The following is a 17,496-nucleotide window of genomic DNA, read 5'->3' as shown; positions in this document are numbered from 1 at the left end:
AAATGAATACCCTCTAGTGGGTTGACCTTGCAGTGTGTCCTCTGGTGGGCCTACATCTTGAAGACAGTGCTATGAATTTAGAAGATCATATTCATAGTGAATTACAGAACTTGTTTACACAGTGTAACCATGTTGTTCAAAAATATAGCAGTGTTAATGAAAAAAGTCAATATATTTGTGTTACTGTCTAAAGATGTATGTATAGTTCTTCCGACTGGTTCAGACCAAACGGTGTCATGCTTCTAAAGTTAATAATATGTCGTGATTCCTTTTGCCTCAATAATCTCTCCCGATTTCCTCCTCGTGTGTTGATTGGTACAGTTTCAATTCCGTAAAACTTTAAGGACTTCCAATTGCTGTTGTGGTGTGTCTCCATGTGCCTTGCTACCACATTATTTTTGTCCTTGTTTTTGGTGGCCCTCGTGTGTTCCAAGATTCTTTTCTTTAACTCACAAATGGTACTTCCCACATATTTTAATTTGCAGGGACATTCAATGATGTAAACCGTGTATTGGCTCTTACACGATATTAATTGTTTGATTTTCCAAGTTTTTTTGTTTGCCATTGTGATCTCACTTGAGGGTTTAGCAATTTGGCACACCTTACAATTTTGACACTTAATGAAGCCAGTCTTCTTTAGCCATGTTGTTTGTGCTTTATTCGATTTAAAATGACTGTGCACCAATCTGTCTTTTAGGTTTGGAGCTCTTCTGTAAGTTATTACAGGGTGAGGTCCCATTATTTTTCCCACAGTCCCATCCAGTTGTAGTATTTTCCAATTTTTTTGAATCACATTCACGATTTCTTTAGATTCCAAAGTGTAATCCAAGATTAATCTTATTGGTTCATCCTTGGTCTCTGACTCTTTAGTTTGTGTCAAGCACTCTTCCCGGGTTTTCTGATTAGCTCTGTTCCAACACTGTTTCACAGTGTTTTTGTTGTATTTTCTCTTAAGGAATCTGTTGATTGTGCCTGCACTTTGTTTCTTCCATTCCTCTTCCTCACTGCACAGTCTACGAAGTCGGAGAAATTCTCCGTATGGTATGCTTGACACTAGGGAGGGTTGGTGGAAGCTCGTTGCTTCAAGGGTGGCGTTTGTTGCTGTACTTTTGCGGAACAATGTTGATTCCAAACGGCCATTTTTCACATATATTGTGGCATCCAAGAAGTTGATCTTATTCTTGTTTGTTTAATATGTGAATTTCAAACTCGCGACACTGTTATTGAGAATTTCAAAATATTCACTGAATTCCTTCTCATTTCCGTTCCAAATTATCAATAGATCATCAATAAATCTTGCCCATTTGATAATTTTGTTTGTGTCGTTCATGTTGTTTGTTCCAGGCCACCTCTCGCTCCCACCAGCCCATTACTAGGCAAGCATAGCTTGGGCTAAAAAAAAAACCCATGGCCGCCCCATTCTTTTGACGATAGAGGTCATCTCCAAAGAGAAAGATGTTGCAAGTGAGGCAGGACAGAATCATATCACATAACATATTGTTATGGTCTTTAAAATGAATATTTCTTTCTTGTAGGAAGAATTTGATGGCTTTCAACCCTAAATCATTATCGATGTTCGTGTACAAAGCAATTACGTCCATTGTTATTAACAAAAAATTGTTTTGCCAGGTCACATCACGCAGATTATTTAGGAGATCAGTAGTATCTCGGATGTAAGATTCTAATTTCACTACATGTGGGATTAAAAAATGGTCGATGTAATTGGCCATGGGTTCAAAAAGGGACCCTTTCGCTGACAAAATTGGTCTGCCTGGTGGTGTCTTACAGTCTTTGTGTATTTTCGGGAGAAAATACATTGTCGCAAGTTTAGGGAAATCCACAGATAGATATTTTCGTTCTTCTTCATCTATCAAGTGTTTTGCTGTCCACATATTTAGATTGTTTTCCATTTCCAACTGATATGACATGGTGGGGTTTGTACTTAATTTCTCATAATATCTTTCATTTTGCAACTGGCGTTGTGCCTCAGTGATGTACAGTTGACGGTCCCATATGACCACGTTGCCCCCTTTGTCCGCCATCTTAATTTCGATTTCCTTATCATTGGCTAATTTATCCAAAGCCTCCTTTTCCGCTTTTGTCAAATTCTCCTTGCGGTTCACTTTGTTGATTTTATACAAATCATGGATAACTGCCTCCTGAAATTCATCAATTTTGTTGCCCGGTGGCAGCTGGGGGTAAAATTTGGATTTTGAGCGTTTGTTGCTGAGACTGGCCCCTAATTGTGGGATTGCTGACTGCAGGGGTATCTCCCCCCCTTCCTCCGCATTTAGGTTAAGTAGTGTGAGATAGTCATCAGCCTCTTTTGCCAATAAGGTTGACGTGGGGGTTTCCGCCATATGGCCAATCCTCGGTTTTTTCGGGTTTTCTAGAAAGTGTTTTGCTAATTTTATTTTGCGGACATACAGATAGAGATCAACTCTGGTTTGTGCTAAGTCCATTTGTTTGACCGGACAAAAATTTATTCCTCTTTTTAAGAGTGAGATTTCCGGTTCTGATAGTTCCCTGTTTGAGAGGTTGACCACTTGAAGTTCATTACTTATTGATCCGTTCGTTGCCTCATACTTCTTGTCTTTGTACCAATCCTTTCGCTTGAGGTGCTGGGTTCTTCTTCCCCTTCGTTGCGTCTTCTTTGGTACCAGGTTTTCCCCCTTCCCCTTCCTCTGTTTTGTCTTTGGGGCATTTGGTTTTGTTCCCACTGTCGTTGTTGCAGAACTAGGCGCATGTCCCCTAAAAAAGTTGACCTCGCCCCTTCTGTTGTTAGCTCCTGCTCCTCTGTGCTTAAATCTGTAGAGGCTAGGGATGAGAAGCTGCTAGATGTTCCCGCTGAGGCTGCCATTCCTTGCTGTTTAAAAGGATCAAATTTCCGTGCAAACGTGAATATTCTCCCCTGGGCGTAATCATTTGCATCACGGATAAATTTGTTATGTTTTCTTTGACGGACCACATCCTCATGTTTATTTATTTGGGTTTCTAAGTCATCCTTGAATTTTTGCATTTCCGGGTTGAGTTTTGCACTCTCTAGATCTTTTTCCACTTCTTTTAGTTGGTCTTTGATTTTATTAAGGGCAATCTCAATGTGTTTGACCAGTATTTTGATTAATCCGAGAGATGAATTAAGAGTATGTTCTCCCCACTCTTGTAACAGATCATTTGTAGAATCTTGATGGTTAGGCATCAGCATAATTCTCAATCCTCTGGGGACTCTTCCCACTTCTAAATATTTCTGCAGGGTTACCAGTTCCCAAAATTTGTTTATTTCCTTTTTGCTGAGCCTTTCCCATGATCTTATTTTGCTTTTTATATCAGTTTTGTCTGGTATATTCGTTTTTTTTGTGGAATCCTGCTGCACAGTGCCTTTGTCAAACATGGTCGATATCTGTTCCAGTCTTTTGGCCTCACGTTTATCCATACTGCGTCTCTACTGTGGATTTGTTTTTATGGGTTAAAGTGATTCTCGCTGTTGGGACTACTTTGTAGCAAAGCGATCTAAAATAATTCAAATATGGCCCTTTTCAATGAAAGTATGTTGCCGTTAATTTCTGAATGCTTTGTTTGTTTTCGTCCCACCTCAGTAGCCGATGCAATCACTGCAATTTATAAGGACTGAGTGTCAATACACGCATTGAAACCATCATTTGCACACATCCACCCTTACCTGACGTCCCGGCTTCGAGTGGCGTGTTCGTTTGGTTCAGCGTGTTCTTTCTGAGTGATCGGCGAGCACCATCCGGTGAATAATAATTTACAAAGGCGTCCAACGGTTCCGGATTAAATGGCGCTCTGTTTGAAGGTGCGGGGTCCTTGCGGCTTGGACCGCCGCTAATATGCCAACAATTTTTCTCCGTTTAAAAAGAAAAGATAGGGTCGCACTCCAGCGAGTTGTAATAATCCTTAATTTTTATTCACAAATCCACAGGTTCCGAGATGCACAAGAAAAACCAACGCGTTTCGTCAGCGTCCGCTGACTTGCTCACGGTTAATTTACTACTTTCAAATCAAGTTTTTTAAACAAAAAAAAAACAGGAAATTGACACACCTTCCTTTCCTGTCATGTGCGGGGCGGTTTAGAGTTCCCCGGGTTTCTGGGAGATGTAGTCCCATTCATTAACTCATGTTTGCTTATGTGTTCATATGGATTTTTTAACGAAAGGCTAAATGTCACAAATAAAGCTTGATGCAATGCCATTAAGGATCAAAAATGAAACAAATTTCATGGTTAAACCCAAAACCAAGTGTTGTCAATTTCAACATTACATCGTAAATAAGAACCCTCTAGTGGGTCGACATTGCTGTATTGTCAATTTCAAAACAACATTGTAAATGAATACCCTCTAGTGGGTTGACATTGCAGTGTGTCCTCTGGTGGGCCTACATCTTGAAGACAGTGCTATGAATTTAGAAGATCATATTCATAGTGAATTACAGAACTTGTTTACACAGTGTAACCATGTTGTTCAAAAATATAGCAGTGTTAATGAAAAAAGTCAATATATTTGTGTTACTGTCTAAAGATGTATGTATAGTTCTTCCGACTGGTTCAGACCAAACGGTGTCATGCTTCTAAAGTTAATAATATGTCGTGATTCCTTTTGCCTCAATAATCTCTCCCGATTTCCTCCTCGTGTGTTGATTGGTACAGTTTCAATTCCGTAAAACTTTAAGGACTTCCAATTGCTGTTGTGGTGTGTCTCCATGTGCCTTGCTACCGCATTATTTTTGTCCTTGTTTTTGGTGGCCCTCGTGTGTTCCAAGATTCTTTTCTTTAACTCACAAATAGTACTTCCCACATATTTTAATTTGCAGGGACATTCAATGATGTAAACCGTGTATTGGCTCTTACACGATATTAATTGTTTGATTTTGCAAGTTTTTTTGTTTGCCATTGTGATCTCACTTGAGGGTTTAGCAATTTGGCACATCTTACAATTTTGACACTTAATGAAGCCAGTCTTCTTTAGCCATGTTGTTTGTGCTTTATTCGATTTAAAATGACTGTGCACCAATCTGTCTTTTAGGTTTGGAGCTCTTCTGTAAGTTATTACAGGGTGAGGTCCCATTATTTTTCCCACAGTCCCATCCAGTTGTAGTATTTTCCAATTTTTTTGAATCACATTCACGATTTCTTTAGATTCCAAAGTGTAATCCAAGATTAATCTTATTGGTTCATCCTTGGTCTCTGACTCTTTAGTTTGTGTCAAGCACTCTTCCCAGGTTTTCTGATTAGCTCTGTTCCAACACTGTTTCACAGTGTTTTTGTTGTATTTTCTCTTAAGGAATCTGTTGATTGTGCCTGCACTTTGTTTCTTCCATTCCTCTTCCTCACTGCACAGTCTACGAAGTCGGAGAAATTCTCCGTATGGTATGCTTGACACTAGGGAGGGTTGGTGGAAGCTCGTTGCTTCAAGGGTGGCGTTTGTTGCTGTACTTTTGCGGAACAATGTTGATTCCAAACGGCCAGAGTTATGCTCACTTATCACATGAAGTGGTTATATAGGGGGCGTATTGACCCCAAGGATCAGTAGCTCATTGGCCAATGCCATACACACTACCAACACCCCTAAATGCAGTATTTAGGGGAGTCCCTGACACCAGAGAAACAGATCCTAACGACCCAAGAAGAAAGAGGAAACCGAAGACCTGCAAAAGACCGAAGAGAGCACCTGACTTGCCCCCAGCCCCGCCAGCCTATCTGCAGCCCTTGTCTAAAACTGCACCACAGTCGACTCGTCCTGCATGTGTGACCCCAGCACCCTTGAAGGACGTTCTGCCTTCGACAAAGACTCAAGACTTCCGAGAACAGCTGACCTGTTCAAGCAGAAACTCCAAAGAAAAGAATGTGAGGCCTCTGGAACCACCGTAAGTCCGACACCCGAAGCCACCACTGCCCCCGTTGCCTCCAGTCCGTGCTGCAGTGGGCCAACAGTGCCAACAAGGTTCTTCAGCCCTCCAGAACCCGAGTCCATCGTAGTTTCACCAGATTGAAACCCTATCTGCCCTCTGTAGGAAGCTTGCTCTGTATATACTATACCAAAGTAAGGTATAGTGTGCACAGTCCAGTGGAACCCCAAAGGTAGGCAGTGGGAAAAGTAGATAATACCTTACTCTCTATTTGTGGTAGTGTTGCAAGTAGTAAAGCTTTATCAGAGGGTAGTGTTAAGCATTTATTGTTCAAACTCAGGCAAGAAATGATGTCACACACTCAAAGACTGAACTCAGACCAATTTGTTTGTATAAAAATATTATTTAGTTATTTTATTTCTAGAACCCAGCCAGGCCTGGTACAGGTAAGTGAAATAATACTTTGCAAGGTTTATGCAGTGAATTACAGTTGAATGCAGGTTCAAATGCAGTTGGTTGATTTACAGGTAAGTCAACAGTTCAAATACTTTTCAGTTACATTATAGATTACTGTGCACGTTAGTTCTTGGATCACTTTTTAAGTTACTTTTGCTACTCGGTGTGTTATGCCTAGATATCACACTGGGACATCTCCTAGACAAAAGATAAGCAGTTCAGTTTTCACTCGTATGCAGTTTTTCAAGGTTTCATACAAACCAACTTCACACTTAAAAGAATTTTCAAAGAAAAGCAGTCGATGCAATCCAATGGGAGCAAATTAAGTTTCCGGTTTACAGGTAAGTACTTGTTTGTGGGAGTTGGGTTTCTGGAGTTAGAACCAGGGTCCCCCAGGGTCGAGGATGCCCTCTAAAAGCACCTTCAGCGGCACTAGGGCGGCCGGGTTTAGAGTGCTGAGGCCCAGTGTTATACAATGGTGGATATGGAGCCTCTGATTGGTGGCTGCTCACGAGCAGGCCACAAGGTTGTGGGAGCAAAGGTACTGGTGTTAGGCTCAGGGCAAAGGGGATCCGTTTTAGCACACAAAGTGCACCCTAAGAGAGCACTTTGGAATTGCATAGCAAGCCCTGTCCACTAGCAAGGGAACCCCTGGACTCTTTACACAGTGTATCACATTATTGATATATCACATAGAGAGCTAGCTTCCTACAAGTGTCGAGCAATGGTCAAACCTTCCCAAATGAAAGATAAAAGTCTCATGCCTGTTATTAGCCGGAGATTAATGGAATTCCATTAACTTATGCTGAAGAGGTAGATTAAGCTCACCTCCACATGAGAGCCCACTTCTAGAGGAGAACTAATCATACAGAACAAAAGAAACCAATTGTAAGTTTGGCATCTGTTATCCCCTCTCAGAAAGCCATAAGTTAATTATATGGAACTTACTTTCTGAGATAATCAAGGTAACGTGGGCTCCGCAGTCTTAGAAGTAGCAAATGGTATACATTCCCAAGTTTTTATGGCCAAAGAAGGGAACTCTATTAGACGCCCTCATACATTTGAGGGGTGATGTTAAAGTGGTGAATGAGGGGCATTGATGTACTTACTGAAACTTGTTTTGAGGGTGTGCTCTTGAAATGAGTTCAGAATGCTTCCATCGTTTGCAGGCGTAATTATAACAGCTGTGAAATCAAGTTGTGGAATGAATCTGTGATACAGCCAGCGATTCTGTGGGTTTAAATATTCAGTTACACGCAGGCGCTGCAGTAACAAACGCCAAATGCTGGTTGAAAAGTGAAAGCATAAGGGACATTACTTAAGCATATGGTTCTCAATCGTGACCCTGTTGTAAATCGTTAAGTCAATAGGCGATTCTATAGAGCAAGGGAAAACTGGTATCAACATTTAGTTATGTGCAAACGCTGTGATCTAGTACAACAGGGGGACCCAGAGTACTTACTTGGGCAGAGGCAACAGCGTTGCTTGGCTTCTGGCTGCTTGGGTGCTGGGCCAATGTTCGTGGATTCCCGACGAAGGATGCTTGGTTAGGACAATGCTTTAAATAGGCCGCAGAGCTAGACCACTCACCTAGGTCAGTCATGTTGGAGCGGGTGAAAAGTTCCGATCGGCATTCTGGTGTGTGTGTTTATTCTTTTTTTTTATTTTTATTTTTTAAACCTTTATTAAGAAAAACCCAACCATTCTGACACAGCTGTCTTCCGCCTACAACCCCGCCGGGGCCGGCAGCAATGTACGTTAGTCAGGAAGCATCACATTTTGGAACATTACCACAGCATGTCGCCTACAACCCACCTGGGCCGGCCGCGTGAAAACATATAGTCACAATAACGCCAGGCGATACAAAAGGCAACCTGGAACAATCAGTGTCATCACAGTATAAAAAAGGGAAAAAGAACCAAAAAACAATAGGGAGGGGTTCGGCTAGCACATATACCCTGAGTTATGACCCCCGCCAGCATTTATGTACAAGGGGCCCCGCCAAGTAGGCAAGGTACAGCAGCCCCGCAGCTTGCGCCTCCGCCGAGACGCCAACCGATACCTCCACAACCCCGCCAGTCACACACTTCAATATCAATGTTAGGCCATAAGGGCCCAGACAGCCCGCACAAGCAGAGGGGATCCGGCAGCAGGGGCCCCGCACCCCCACACCGCACCCCAGACGCCCCGGCGCACGGCCAGCTCAGGACACAGAAGCATCGGTATGTACGTGTGTCAGAGGGGTCTGAAGCAGATACCCCCTTAAAGGGTCCCATATGTCCTTGGGCTTGGAGGCGGCTGGCAGAAGGTCCGCATACAAAGTTAATTCTTCCTGCCAACGCATCAGATCCTCCAGCCAGCTCTTAAACTTAGGGGCACGTCCTCTCCCCACCTGCAGGCCACCTTGCGCTTAGCGAGGAGAAGGCAAAAAGAGCCAAATTTTCTATGAGGTGCCGGCATGCTCTCCGTACATCCCAAAATACCCGTTTGTGGGGTCGGCGGCAGAGGGGCAGCAATCATTTTCCCCACCGCGTCAAACACCAGAGCCCAAAACGCATATACGGAGGGGCATGCCCACGCCAGATGCAGCATGTCAGCCCCCTCGACCCCGCACCTATCGCACCTAGCGTCCTCCGTCAACCCAAACCGATGCAGTTTCACGGGGGTGTAGTAGTAGCGTTGAACAAACTTATAGTGTGTGACACGAAGCCTACTGCTAGCAGCCACTTGCTCCGTCTGTTTGCAGCTAAACAACCAGTCACGGTTGGTCAACGGTTGCCCCAACTCCTCCTCCCATTTGCTGCGTGCAGTACATTGCACATACTCCGTCCCGAGTATATTGAACGGTATAGGGCCGACACCAGGTGAGAGGCGGTAGTAGCCCGCAGCACTGCATGCAACTGGGGCGACGTCGCCGGTTCTAATGGATAGTCCGGCGTGACGGCCTGAACTCCGGCTCGGAGCCTGATGTACAGGAAGGTTTCCATGGTGGTGGTGGGAGGGTCGGAACAAAGCTGCTACAGCGTGATGAATCTGCCATCCCTATATAAGTCTCCCCACGTGTTTAGCCCCCTGTGTTGCTTCAGTTTGTTGAAAACTCCCTCCTGCAAAAGAGGCATGCGGGGATGATACACGAGCGGGAGAAGCGGAGAGTACAACAAAGGCATTCCCGTCCGTTTCATGATCCACTCCCAAGCGTGGCTCGTGCACTCCACAGTATCAGGATTGCGTTCCCTTCGGGAGGGGCGCCGCCACAATGCCCCGGCCAGCGGCACGGAGTCAGCAAGCCAATGCTCCGTGGCCACTTGCGCTGTGTACCGCGGACCGCTTGTCCAGTAGTGCGCATAATGGGCCTGGGCGCACTGATAATACAGCTCAAAATTTGGCAGGTCTAAGCCACCTGCCGCATATGGGCGGTGTGTGTTTATTCTTGGTAGGGATGACGAAAAGGTTGAAATAATTCAAATCAATTCAGCGGGGATTTCTAGTTGTAGAACTAGTGCAGGACATGAATACAGTTACAGTGAATCGCTGCAATGATAACATGAAAATAAATATGACTTGTATGGATTGTCTAAGAGGTTCAGTACCCTCAATTGAGGTGTAGTAGAGGTTGCCAATCGAACATTTGTTGGCCTGCTAATGATGCTCAGCTTTAAAAGATTTCAGGCTCCAGCTTAAGGGTGAACATGGAACACATAGCTAAAATTAGATTCATATCGCTGAGGCAATGGTGCAGTGATATTAGGGTATTAGAAGTGCCTAGTGTATCACCATGTGAAGATTTAAGTAAGCATGGGTACAAGTGTTGAAGGGTGTTCACATTACATGTTGTTGAATGTTGTTTGACCACAACATTTCCACAAAATATTACAATGAACATGTGTGAAGAATTTCAAATTAGATATTTTACAGCTTATGTTGCAGTTTGTACAAACTGTTGGTTTACATCATGAGTAATCTGATGTACATTAAATATGTTTTACATGTGATATAGAGATACAAATGATCAAGTCAGTTTCACTGTACTGTGGAAGTAAACTGGAATTAGACTTTTGTGCTGTAACACACACACACACACCCCCACACATTCAGATGCACCGAGTTTAATATGCTATTTGTTACCATTGTTAAGTGTGGGGAGGGGCTATAAATCAGGAGAGGTGAAGCTTTATTTTTTTGTATGATTAAATCGGTCAGTCTATTGTCAGGATGAATGAGCTAAATACAAAGGTGGTGCTTGCTCATAAATATACATGTTGGGAGTTTGAGGTAGGGACGGTTGATTTAGAAATGTCTGTGTTCGGAGATTGCAAGGTTTTCAGTAAAATAAATGCAACCATTTAGGGATTTTTCTTTAGGCCCGTGGAGTAGTAGAACACTGAATCCAGTGATACTCATTTCATCAAATTAGTTAAAGTCCATATTCAGATATAAATCGTGACTTGCAGATTGGTCACAGAACTTTAAAGTAGATACTACTGCAATGTAAGTAAGCCTAAGAGCTACATGCACTTTTTACTGGAGATTCTTATGGCCCATTGTCGTGGTGCCCTGTCAGCAATCTATTACCATGGTAGTCCTTACCATACCTCAAGTCATTATTTTGTTTCCTCAGTGAGACTGATCTCTGAGGCAAAGAGGATGGAATCACATCTGGTGACACTTTTTCTATGTATTCTAGGTTATCTATGAAAGACATTGTTTTATTATTCAGAGTAAGTGACTACTCACCTAAAGTAATAACCACAACCCTTGTCAGTGAATCCTCAAAGTTGCTAAACTAACCTGAGCTCAGCCCCCTAGTCGCTATGGCACAGAGCAGACAGGCTTAAAACTGTGTAAAGTATTTATGCTGTACCAAAAGAGTAATAAAGTTGTTGTACATAACAATAAAAATACCAAAATGAACTAACAAAATAGAGTAAAATTTCATAAACAAAATGATAAAACCCCAGTTAAAGTGCCACAGCTTGTTAATGGTCGTGGTAGACTCGGACCTAGGTGCAGGTTGACGCTGACTGCGATGGTGCGCGAGTTGGATACACCTACCATGTTCGCCCTGGTCAATGAATTTACCTTCATACTTTTAGCCCTTTAGGTCAAAATCCATCACTGGCGTACACTTCTAAAGCCCCCAGGACATCAGGGGAGACTCGTAAGATGTTTGGCATAGGCCAGCCAAACAGCAGTGTCCAGTCACCACTGGTCATCTGGGCAGTTGCTTGAAAAGGCCTCTTATAGCTTGTCCTGGATACAAGAGAGCGCAGGTCTACCCATTTCAAAGCTCTTCCCTGGTCACAGACAACGGGTTTAGTCATCTTTCGATCTTCCTCATGTCCATGAGTGTTCTGAAGTGGGCGTGTGGAGATGCCACAATTATATTATGCCTGGTATGAGCTAGTGCATAGAACTTACTCCTGGGCACGTCGTGACCAATAAAGTAAAAGTTCCTGAGGCCAACCATACTTTGGGCATTTTATAGATGGCGAAAGTCATCGACTACACCGAACCTGGGCGCTGAATGTCTGTGTGGGGAGTGTACTTGGGTAATCCTAGTGTCCAACCACATTTAACATTAAAATTAAGTTTGAGTAAGTTACCCCTAATAAACATAGAGACAGAAGTCTGGTAGAAAAAAACAGGAGTTTCCAGCAATACAACAGTAGATTCACAAAAATTGTTTTGGAATCATGTTACCATTCCTTTCAGGTGTGCCTCTAGTGTTATATGTAAAAACCCAGACTTGTCTGGTAGAAAAAGGCAGGGGTTTCCAGTGATCAGACAGTAAATACAAAAGAATCGGTTAGCATCCTATTTCCCATCCTTTCAGCGCCAAGATTATTGTATGTAATGTCAAAAAGGATGCTCAAAGCACCCTCCTGCATATTCTGTCAGGTTTGGGAGGCTCATCTCTGCCCTTTCAGGTCAGCCTATTGTTTGCTCTTGGGAAGCATTTTTCACCCTGCCACACCTATTGAAATGCTAATTACTGTCTGGCAGAAGTGGGAGAGTGAACGCAAATAGGCTTTAGGCAGTGAAAGGTAACTTTCTAAAAAGTACCTTTTCCTTAATATTTATCAGCAATCTCACTTCAAGATTGAATTGGACTTTTAATTAGTATTAAAATTGTTTAATTATTTTTCGAGCTATTTTTTAACCAAAATTAGGATTATTAAATATAATAATGTAACCCAGTGTTTTCCTTTGGAGCAGCCAGCCTTGCTAAAGTTAAATCGCTTTTGGGAATTCTTTCACTGTAAGGACATGTTTAACATTAAATTCATACATGTCCTACTTTTACATACCATGGATCATTTCTTATGGTCAGCAAGGCCTTCATAGGTGTGACCTATAAATTTTTTTGGCAGGTCCAATTTAAAACTGCTCCTGCCAGGCTACAAAAGGTAGGCCTGTTGTCATGTTTGCGCTGTCACTGTACTTGATGGCACAATGGATGCTGCAGTCCACTAATGCTATTTAATGTACAACCCTCTGTACACTTTGTACCATGTACTAGGGGCTTATAGGTAAGTTAAATATGCCAATTAAGGTTATGCCAACTTTACCCTGTTAAAGGGGGAGCACAGGCACTTTATCTCTGGTTAGCAGGGGTAAAGTGCACAGAGTTCTAGAGCCAGAAAAAAATATATGGTCCAGAAAAAGGCGAATAATCTGGGATGACCATGCAGAAAGGGCAACTTAACTTCAATCTGCATTTCCTGCTTAATCTGCCACAGGCTGCTCCAGAGCCCTAATATTGTTCAAGAGTGAAAAATACGAAGTGAAGTGTCATGCATGCATTTGAATTTTTAATACTTCAGTGTGGCCCTGAATTGCTTTTGAGGAACAGTTGTGGTCAGAGATGTCCTAGGAGTAAGGTAGACTAGACAACTTATATGTTGAGGAAGTAGGGATTGCGGACTGTTTAGTTAATAAAGGAATATTACCAACTGGTTTCCTATCTATTCTAATCGCATTCATTCGTATAAACCGAGCAAGTAACTGATATGTTTTTTTATCTTGATCCTGGCTATTTTCTTTTACAGGAACAGAAGCCGCAGAAGGAAACCCTATCAGGTGCCTGCTCATCTCAGTGTGCCTCCCACAACATGTGCCATACCCCCCAACCACTGGTGAATCAAGTGAGTCTAAGTGTGTACCTTGTTTCTGTGAGAAGAGCGAACTAAATGTTTGATCTCCTTCTAAGCTCCTGCCCTGACCTGCCATGAGCATATGTAAAGCTTGCTACGCTTGCCCTCTTCCTTCAAGCTAAATTCTTTATAATTTTGGGTGTTGGAGAAGTGATTGTGTCAGCTAACATTTTGTTTATAGGCCCTTGCATATGTCTTACGATGTTAGTGCTACAGCAATGTCCTCACTTTTTTTTGTTTTTATATTTTTTATTTGGAGATAGTTCATAAATTGTTAATACAAAAGACTTTAAAAGGAAGGAATACATTTGTGCCACAAGCAGCATGCCCACATAGTGAGAATCAATGTTTAAAACCATACACAGTAAAAACAATAACAATTCTAAAGTTCAATAATTCACATCAATAATTATACAGTCAGATTTAACAGTGTTCTTTACATATATCTGTTCCAACATCGAAGCAACCCCTAACTAATTTGAACCCGAGTTCTCCCAGAGAGCCTTAAACATCTTATAGGAGCCTGCTCTTAGAGCATACTTTCTTTCATGCTCCTTAATCCTACTTAATTTACTTAATCACTGTGTAAAATTTGGAATATCCGCCGATCTCCACCTCTGCAGGATCAACAAGCAAGCTGCCAGGACCAAGATAAATATCTGTTTCTTTTGTAGGATAGTTGCTGTTAAATCTGTGGAATATCCTAAAACCATTGTCTGAGTATCCAGTATCTGTGGGACTTTCAGTGTGTCCTGGCAGTATTTGTAAATACTCTCTCTGAATCCGTCTAATTTCGGGCATCCACAGATAGTATGGGTCCAGTTCCCCCCCTCCCTCTAAATTACATCGAAAGCAATTTGATGAGATCTGGGTTTTCACTTTCTGCAAAAAGTCCGGAGTGCAGTACAGCAGCCATTTAGAATAAAATTGCATCTGCTTAAAGTTAGCCGCTTTCAACAAGGAGCTATTAAACCTATTAATCTGAACCCTTCTTGATTTTACCACTTTCTCTGTGCTTTCTGGCAAAGTTTATCTTCCCCTTGAGTTCAGAATAGGGAGAACCAAACACTTATTGAAATGCGATGTGTATGTTTTACTAAATACCCTGCAAGATCGCTAACATCGCTAATAAGTGTGGAGTTCAGTTCCGACAAAAAGCCTTTAATCCTAACAAATGGCCATTGCATAATAATTTTCCTAACAAATGGCCATTGCATAATAATTTTACTATGTTTAATCAATGGTTCTATTTCAGACCAGGTTTTCCACTCTCCTAGCAAGAAGTCTCCTATTTTACTAAAGCCTTGACTTCTCTAGTTCACCGTAATTGCTGGGTCTAGTAATAAATCTTGACCTACATAGATGTCAGAGAGAAAGGTTTCTGCCTTTAAAGTGGGGATCTAGAAATGCCTAAACAGTTGTTTTTTCCGTTTAATACTTCATGGAAGGGTTTTATATCTTACTTTTTTGCGGGGTTTTATTAAATGCATAAAATCTTGGATTAAATATTCCTTGTAAATCAAATCTAAAAAGAAATTATTATACCTATTAATGTTTAAAACCTTTGTACGGTGTGTGCAAAATAAGCATAGTAATACTCTTTCAAATCAGGGAGAGCATTAGGAATGGCTAAAAAAAGAAAAATGCATGGTGGGAGAATCATCATGCGAATTATAGCCTCTCGGTCTATTATCGATACTGGAAGTTCTTTCCATTTTAACAACGTATTGTTTATTTTATTAATGAGGGGAATATAATTTATGGCGTAGAGATCATTAATATTTTCCGTTACGTATATACTTAAATACCTGTTGGGCGCTGTGTTAGCTAATAAAACTAGATCTGTCAATAATGATTCAGCTGTGCAATTGCAAAGCAGGATCTCTGTCTTGGATGTATTGATTTTATAGTCCCTAATATATTTGAAATTCCTGAAACAAGTTAAAAATTAGCAATTGCACTTCCCTTTCAGGTTTTAAAAAAAGGGCAATATCGTCAGCATATAATTTAATATTAGTCATGCCTGGCATTGGGAACGTTGTGCTACTTAAGGTATGAATGGCTGTAACTAGGGGTTCTATGAAACAGGCAAAGAGCAGAGGGGAGAGCGGGCAGCCTTGTCTTGACACCCTAACTACTTTACAAGCAACCACCCTCTTGGCATTCACTATTATTTGAGCCGTAGCCGCCTCATAAAAATAGCAATAACTGTGATCAGTTCGGAGGGAAAAGCGAATTTAGCAAGTGAGTAGAATAGGCTTTCCCAACAAACAAGGTCAAAGGCCTTCTCTGCGTCTAAAAGCATGATCTGGGAAGGTATTTTGTTCTGTTTAAATTAATCCAGTGCTTCAATTAAAAAAGTGGTGTTAAAAGATAGTTGTAGCCCTGTGACGAAGCCACATTGATCTTTATGGATTATAGACCCAGTACAGCTGCTTATTCTATTAGCAGTAATTTGGTTATAATCTTGTAATCCGAATTCAGCAAACTGATGGGGTCTGTAAGAGTTTATATCTTCCTTATCTTTATCTTTTTTTTTAAAAGCTAACGACAACAGCTGTTCTAAAAGAAGATGGTATTCCCAAACCATGAAAAATATGATTGGCCAATAGCATAAGTTCAGACTTGCGCTAAACTTTTTGAAGAACTCAATCGGAATACCGTCTTCCCCTCATGCTTTGCCATTAGCCATTGCTTAGACCACTCCTTCCATTTCTTCTATTGAGACGTTGGCCATTAAGCTTGTGGATTGGTCTATGGTTCATTTTGGAATTTGTAATCCACTAAAAAAGAATCTAATTTCCTGGTATCCACTTCTTGTCTAACGGAATAAATGGACTCTTAATGCCTAAAAAAACTCGCTTTCTATTATGTTTTTGTCTGTAATACTGCTCTTAGTGAGCTTATCGCTTAGTACATGTAGTCTATTCTGAGCTTGTTTATCTTTTGTTTGCCAGGCTAGGAACTTGCCTGTAAACTTGCTCTCCTCATATACTTTCTGTAGATAAGCAGAGTTAGCAGTGTAGACTGTAGTGTAATAATAATCTTGCATGGCGCGCCTGTCCCAATGCCAGTTTATTTCTGCTGTTTTTATCCCTTAGTTATAGCTCATTTGTATACCTAACTTTAGCTTCGAGGTGGTTTCTCTCTATAGTCTGTGCCTTTCTTGTGGCGATCTGCTTAGATGATATAACCCACCGGATTGTGGCTTTAAAAGCCTCCCAGACATTCTCCAGTGAGGCCGTATCCCTATTAATCTGAAAGAAGCCCTCTATCTCCCCGTGAATTTTCTCATACCAGTCTTCGTCTTCCAAAACAATTCTATTGAATGTCCATTTCGAGGTGTTTGTATTTCTGCCAATACCAGATAATTCTAGTTTTAGCAATACGTGGTCTGAAAAACTATTTTGTATATACGCACAATTAGCCTGTGATCGTTCCCTAAAGAATAAGAAATAATCATGTCTAGCAGCCGAGTTATATTTTGCTAAATAGCATGAATACTCTTTTTTTCTCTGCATGTCTTCACCGCCAGCAATCTCACATTTAAATTTGTCATGCATTCCTTTAATGCTGCTCCTACCCGTGTTTTTTTTGTTTCCTCAACCCTGACGAAGAATCTAAACCTGGATTCTGTAAATAATCAAAATCCCGCCTAGAATAATCGAGCCAGCTATTAGCAGTAATGCTTGATAAAGATCCATCAGGGGAGTGGGATTATCCTCCATTGGGGCCTAGATCGTCGCTATAGTCATCTTAGTGTTGTTAATTATGCCATTAACTAGATCCCACCTACCGTCTTTATCTATCTTAGAGTATGTGACCTGGAAGGGGAAGAATTTGCTGAAAAATATTGCTACCCCTCTTTGCGCTATGCCTGTTGAAGAAAGATAGCTACTGCCTGCCACTGCTGAAACATATTGAATGGAAGTTTCCTATTAGCTACACAGTGGTTCACCTGCAGGAGGACAATATCTGGGGAGTTGCCTTTTAGCTATTCTTTCACAGCCCGCGCTTTAATTTT

At 41.6% G+C, this 17,496-nt stretch overlaps 1 protein-coding gene across 17 annotated transcripts in view; it reads left to right on the top strand.

The window, feature by feature from the left end:
• The window catches only part of LOC146796177 (uncharacterized), a 1,057,178-nt gene that overhangs the window by 179,270 nt on the left and 860,412 nt on the right, over positions 1 to 17,496 (top strand). For all 17 annotated transcript variants that reach the window (XM_085628582.1, XM_085628595.1, XM_085628592.1 and 14 more), the window contains exon 4: positions 13,368 to 13,463. In XM_085628582.1, coding sequence (XP_085484708.1) covers positions 13,368 to 13,463 — 96 coding nt within the window. The remainder of the gene's footprint in view (positions 1 to 13,367; positions 13,464 to 17,496) is intronic.

The sequence above is a fragment of the Triturus cristatus genome, chromosome 10 (genome assembly GCF_964204655.1).
Source record: "Triturus cristatus chromosome 10, aTriCri1.1, whole genome shotgun sequence".
NCBI classification, from domain to species: Eukaryota; Metazoa; Chordata; class Amphibia; order Caudata; family Salamandridae; genus Triturus; species Triturus cristatus.
This window is presented reverse-complemented; position numbering and strand designations above follow the sequence as displayed.